The 5,791-nt window shown below is 45.9% G+C and overlaps 1 protein-coding gene across 1 annotated transcript; it reads right to left on the bottom strand.

Moving 5' to 3' along the window:
• Positions 1-410: 410 nt before the first annotated feature.
• On the bottom strand, positions 411-4,417 carry LOC130281987 (protein spinster homolog 1-like). The gene is made up of 2 exons (XM_056529795.1): positions 4,302-4,417; positions 411-1,984 (listed from the first exon to the last, which is right to left on the bottom strand). The coding sequence occupies exon 2, from the start codon at positions 1,957-1,959 to the stop codon at positions 433-435; it is 1,527 nt and encodes a 508-aa protein (XP_056385770.1). The 5' UTR covers positions 1,960-1,984; positions 4,302-4,417; the 3' UTR covers positions 411-432.
• Positions 4,418-5,791: the final 1,374 nt, after the last annotated feature.

The following is a 5,791-nucleotide window of genomic DNA, read 5'->3' as shown; positions in this document are numbered from 1 at the left end:
TACACCCCTCTGTCTCCCATGTACACCCCTCTGTCTCCCATGTACACCCGTCTGTCACCCATGTACACCCCTCTGTCTCCCATGTACACTCCTCTGTCTCCCATGTACACCCCTGTGTCACCCATGTACACCCCTCTGTCTCCCATGTACACAGGTTGCAGGTTTAATGGTGAAGAATTGTGGCTGTAAGACATTGTCATGATGGCGGGGCCAGATGGAGAAAAGGGAACGACGCTGATAAGAGAAGACGTCATTTGTGAGTTGGTGTCTAAAAATTGTTTTTTTAAAAAGTAGGGGTAAAGTATGACAGAACAATTGCAGCAATTTATTATTATAAATTTTTTTTTTTATTAAGTAAGATAAAGGTAAGCGATGACTTTTCCTCGTTGACTTTTAGGAGAGTCCTCGCTACATCTATCGGCATTATGGAGGTTACAGATCTCTCGGGTCTGAAGCGCGGTCCTCATTGGCAGGAAGCAGTGAGGAGGAGGAGGATGACGGAGGTTCTGATTCCATCTCTGCTTCTTTTTCGTCCCTCTCTATAAATAGGGCCGTGGCCATGAAGAAGGCCCCTCCGATGACTGCCATTATGGTGGAGGTCATGAGGGCATACTCCAGGCTGCGGTATTTCAGAAGAGGGGATTTGGCATATCCTCGTTCGTAGGTGTCAGATATCAGGCCGATGAGGTACGGGCTGCCGGCGTCACCTAGGAGGTGATAGATTGTCATCTGCACGGCCAGGGCTGAAGATCTCCTCCACGGAGTTACGACTTTTAGTATAATGTCAGATATGAGGGTGAAATTGACTGACAGAAGCGTCTCTCCGATGAATATGAAGATGTTGGTGGCAATGAGGCTGATGTTGCCGAAAGTCAATGCCAACAGAAGAAAAGGGGCGGAGAGCATCATCGCGCAGCCACACACAAGCGGGTCCGCCCGTGGGTTGGATTTGCGATATCTTTTACTTATCTCCGACCCTGCTACAACTCCCAGAATGCCAGAGACGACTGTAACCACACCAAATATTAGGATGTCGTGATAGTCACACGGTTCAGTGCGGCAAGGGTCCTTCTCTTGTAGGAGTGTTCGTGCGTGGGTCAGGTATGATGGACCCCATACACCTATGGCTCCCACTATGAAGGATACAGCCGTCGATCCCATGGTGGTTAACATGAAGCTACGATTTTTAAATAGTTTTTTCAGATCTGTCGCCCATTTAGCAAACTTCTGGGATTTGTTGTTCTTCTTCCCGTTTGTAGTCGTTCTTGGAAGCTCCTTTGTGACCAAAATCATGAAAGCCACAGCTATGAGGCCCAGGCCAGGGGTGACCCGAAACGCCCAGTGCCAATCGCCCCTTGCTGCATCAGTCACTTTGGGCCCGATGATGTATCCTAGTCCGCAGCCTACAGGTATGACGGAGTAAAACACGTTCAGCATGCGGGTCCGCTGGTCACTTGTAAAAAGGTCTGCAATGATGGAGGGGGCGATGGTGCAGAAAGTCGCCTCTCCGGCTCCAACCAGCCCACTCGTCAGCAGGAAGAGCAGGAAATAACCGTCAGGGATGAATGACAGGGTAAGTGTCATGCTCAGCCAAACGATGACTCCTGCGCAAACAGTATATTTCTTATTACAGTGGTCGCCCAAATATCCGGCAATTGGTGCGACCAGCACGTAGCTTCCAATGAACAATGTATTCAATAAGCCGGACAGACTAGCATTGGTGTCATATGCTTTCTGTATATAAGGCAGCACCCCCGCCACGCTGGAGCGATTTGCATAGATGAGCAAATTAACAAAGGCGAGGATCACTACGGTGATGATGGAACGTGCGGTGGACATCACGCTTAGAGATGGCAGGTTCTGCCTCTCAGGGATATCGCCCTTTTCTACATCCATATCACTATGGTTCTCCATTGCTTCTTCCTCCTCCTTCAGCAATGGGTCTTGTGGAGAGGCCATGGTCACAGGTCAGAGCCTGAAAACACTAGAGAGAGAGAGATAAGTGAAGACATTAGACAACATGTCATCATTCCTGTCATTATACAATAGATCCTTCATACAGAGCAGAAATGTCCAGCACAGAACCACAAGATAACACGAAGACCATCGCAGCCTCAGAAGAAGACGCTTCTCTATAAGTGTTTTATATGGAGACGTCTTCCCTGAGGTTTCCAATGTCTGATAACCCTGAACCTGTCCGGTCCTAGTAATATCTGATAACCCTGAACCAGTACGGTCCTAGTAATATCTGATAACCCTGAACCTGTCCGGTCCTAGTAATGTCTGATAACCTGAACCTGTCCGGTCCTAGTAATATCTGATAACCCTGAACCTGTCCGGTCCTAGTAATGTCTGATAACCTGAACCTGTCCGGTCCTAGTAATGTCTGATAACCTGAACCTGTCCGGTCCTAGTAATATCTGATAACCCTGAACCAGTACGGTCCTAGTAATATCTGATAACCCTGAACCTGTCCGGTCCTAGTAATGTCTGATAACCTGAACCTGTCCGGTCCTAGTAATATCTGATAACCCTGCACCTGTCCGGTCCTAGTAATATCTGATAACCCTGAACCTGTCCGGTCCTAGTAATATCTGATAACCCTGAACCTGTCCGGTCCTAGTAATATCTGATAACCCTGAACCTGTCCGTTCCTAGTAATATCTGATAATCCTGAACCTGTCCGGTCCTAGTAATATCTGATAACCCTGAACCTGTCCGGTCCTAGTAATATCTGATAATCCTGAACCTGTCCGGTCCTAGTAATATCAGATAACCCTGAACCTGTCCGGTCCTAGTAATATCTGATAACCCTGAACCTGTCCGGTCCTAGTAATATCTGATAACCCTGAACCTGTCCAGTCCTAGTAATATCTGATCACCCTGAACCTGTCCGGTCCTAGTAATATCTGATAACCCTGAACCTGTCCAGTCCTAGTAATATCTGATAACCCTGAACCTGTCCGTTCCTAGTAATATCTGATAACCCTGAACCTGTCCGGTCCTAGTAATATCTGATAACCCTGAACCTGTCCGGTCCTAGTAATATCTGATAACCCTGAACCTGTCCAGTCCTAGTAATATCTGATAACCCTGAACCTGTCTGGTCCTAGTAATATCTGATAACCCTGAACCTGTCTGGTCCTAGAAATATCTGATAACCCTGAACCTGTCCAGTCCTAGTAATATCTGATAACCCTGAACCTGTCCGGTCCTAGTAATATCTGATAACCCTGAACCTGTCCAGTCCTAGTAATATCTCAAAACCCTGAACCTGTCCGGTCCTAGTAATATCTGATAACTCTGAACCTGTCCGGTCCTAGTAATATCTGATAACCCTGAACCTGTCCGGTCTTAGTAATATCTGATAACCCTGAACCTGTCCGGTCCTAGTAATATCTGATAACCTTGAATCTGTCCGGTCCTAGTAATATCTGATAACCATGAACCTGTCCGGTCCTAGTAATATCTGATAACCCTGAACCTGTCCGGTCCTAGTAATATCTGATAACTCTGAACCTGTCCGGTCCTAGTAATATCTGATATCTCTAAACCTGTCCGGTCCTAGTAATATCTGATAACCCTGAACCTGTCCGGTCCTAGTAATATCTGATAACCCTGAATCTGTCCGGTCCTAGTAATATCTGATAACCGTGAACCTGTCCGGTCCTAGTAATATCTGATAACCCTGAACCTGTCCGGTCCTAGTAATGGCGGATTATAAGGGCTTGGCTGTATGGTCACTGGGCCATGTGAACTTCATACTGTAGATACAATTGGGCTATCCTGCTATATACATTTACTATTAATGAACCTGCCCCACCTCATTGGGATCTATCCGTACCCTATATGACTTTCTGCCAATAGATGATATGAAAACATTTTCCCTTTTGCAGTACCCGGAGTATTTCTATTGTTAGTACACAGAATACTATTATATACTATTATATTTCTGCCCTAATCTTTCTGTCATTCTTTTACCACACCACCAAATCTTTCTCATAGACTTATATCTTTTAGAACTTCATGAATTAGGACTTATTTTCTTGGGGGATTTTTGGGGCATAATTGCATTTTAGCACTTTTGCAAGAAGAAGCTCTGGTCATGATACTATCTGTGCGTTTTATTAGGTTTAATGCCTAAGCCAAGTATTGTCACAATGCTATGAGGAATATAACTTTTGTTATTTCTTTTGGAAATTCATTGTTTGTTTTCTTGTAAAAAAAAAAAAAAATACAAAAAACCTTACAAATAAACAAAATGCCCTGTGTATATATGAATAGAAGAGGCTGAGACTTACCTTGTGGTTCTCTCTTCAGACAAGGAACGGTCAAAATCTTGAATTCTCTATCGCAAATAGAAACTCTCTAAGAAACACTTTGCACCACAGGTTGTGAATGCAAAACACACTGAAGAGACTGTGGCCGGTGCGCAGCTCTTTGTTCAGCTTACGGTGACATCATCACAAGCATGTGTGACATCACAGGGTTCTAAACCATCTTCAGGTATGTATATACCGTATTTATCGGCGTATAACACGCACTTTTTAGGCTAAAATTTTTAGCCTAAAGTCTATGTGCATGTTATACGCCGATAAGCTGCTGCAGTTCAATGATTTAAAGCGGGCGCTTTAAATCAATGAACTGCAGCGGCTTTGCAGGTGCAGAGACAGCCAGCGCTGCCGGCTTCTCTGCCCCTGCCTGCCCTGGGGTCTAGAGCTCTGCTGCCAGCCCTTCTCTCCCCCCTGCTATCGGCGCCGCTGCCCGTTCTCTCTCCCTGACTATCGGTGCCGGCGCCGATAGCCAGGGGGAGAGAAGCGGCGCCAGCAATGGGGCAGCGGCGCCGACAGCCAGGGGGAGAGAAGGGACAGCGGCACCCATTGCCGCCGCTGCTGCCCCGTTGCCTCCCCCCATCCCCGGTTGCATAATTACCTGTTGCCGGGGTCGGGTCCGCGCAGCTTCAGGCCTCCGGCGTGCGTCCCCTGCGTCGTTGCTATGCGCTGCACGGCGCGGCGCATGACGTCAGTGCACTGATAGTCAGAGGGAGAGAACGGGCAGCGGCGCAGATAGCCAGCGGGAGAGAAGCGGCGGCAGCAGGGCTCTAGACCCCAGGAAAGGCAGGGGCAGAGAAGGGGGCAGCGACGGCCTCTCTCCCCTGCCTTTCCTGGGGGTGTATCGGGGTATACAAGCGCACACACACGCACCCTCATTTTACCATGGATATTTGGGTAAAAAACTTTTTTTACCCAAATATCCTTGGTAAAATTAGGGTGCGTGTTATAGGCCGGTGAGTGGTATACCCCGATAAATACGGTATATATATATATATATATATATATATATATATATATATATATATTTATATATATATATATTTGCCTAGAAATACAAGTACATAAAAACATCTTTAAAAAACATATTACTCCAGGCCTGCCGTGTATATCGCCGTACTTCACAGTGTCTTCTCAGTTTATGTATTTTAATCTTTTGACCTTTTAATAAATACTTTTGCACAACACTTAGCCCTTTGGATTGTTTATTTATTGCATTTATTGTAGGTCTGGTATCTGTGACATTACACCATCTTCAGGTAAGTATATATATATTTTTATATTTATTTGTATGTGTGTGTGTATATATATATATATATATATATATATATGCCCAGAGGTGCTGCCTCCGAGACAGGTACATGACGTCACGACCCCGTCTATTCATGTCTATGTGAGGGTGCGTGTTATTGTTGCTATGGGTGACCAGAGGTACCAGAGGATAAGGCAGTAGCATAGTC

This window comes from Hyla sarda, chromosome 7 (genome assembly GCF_029499605.1).
Source record: "Hyla sarda isolate aHylSar1 chromosome 7, aHylSar1.hap1, whole genome shotgun sequence".
Taxonomy (NCBI): Eukaryota; Metazoa; Chordata; class Amphibia; order Anura; family Hylidae; genus Hyla; species Hyla sarda.
This window is presented reverse-complemented; position numbering and strand designations above follow the sequence as displayed.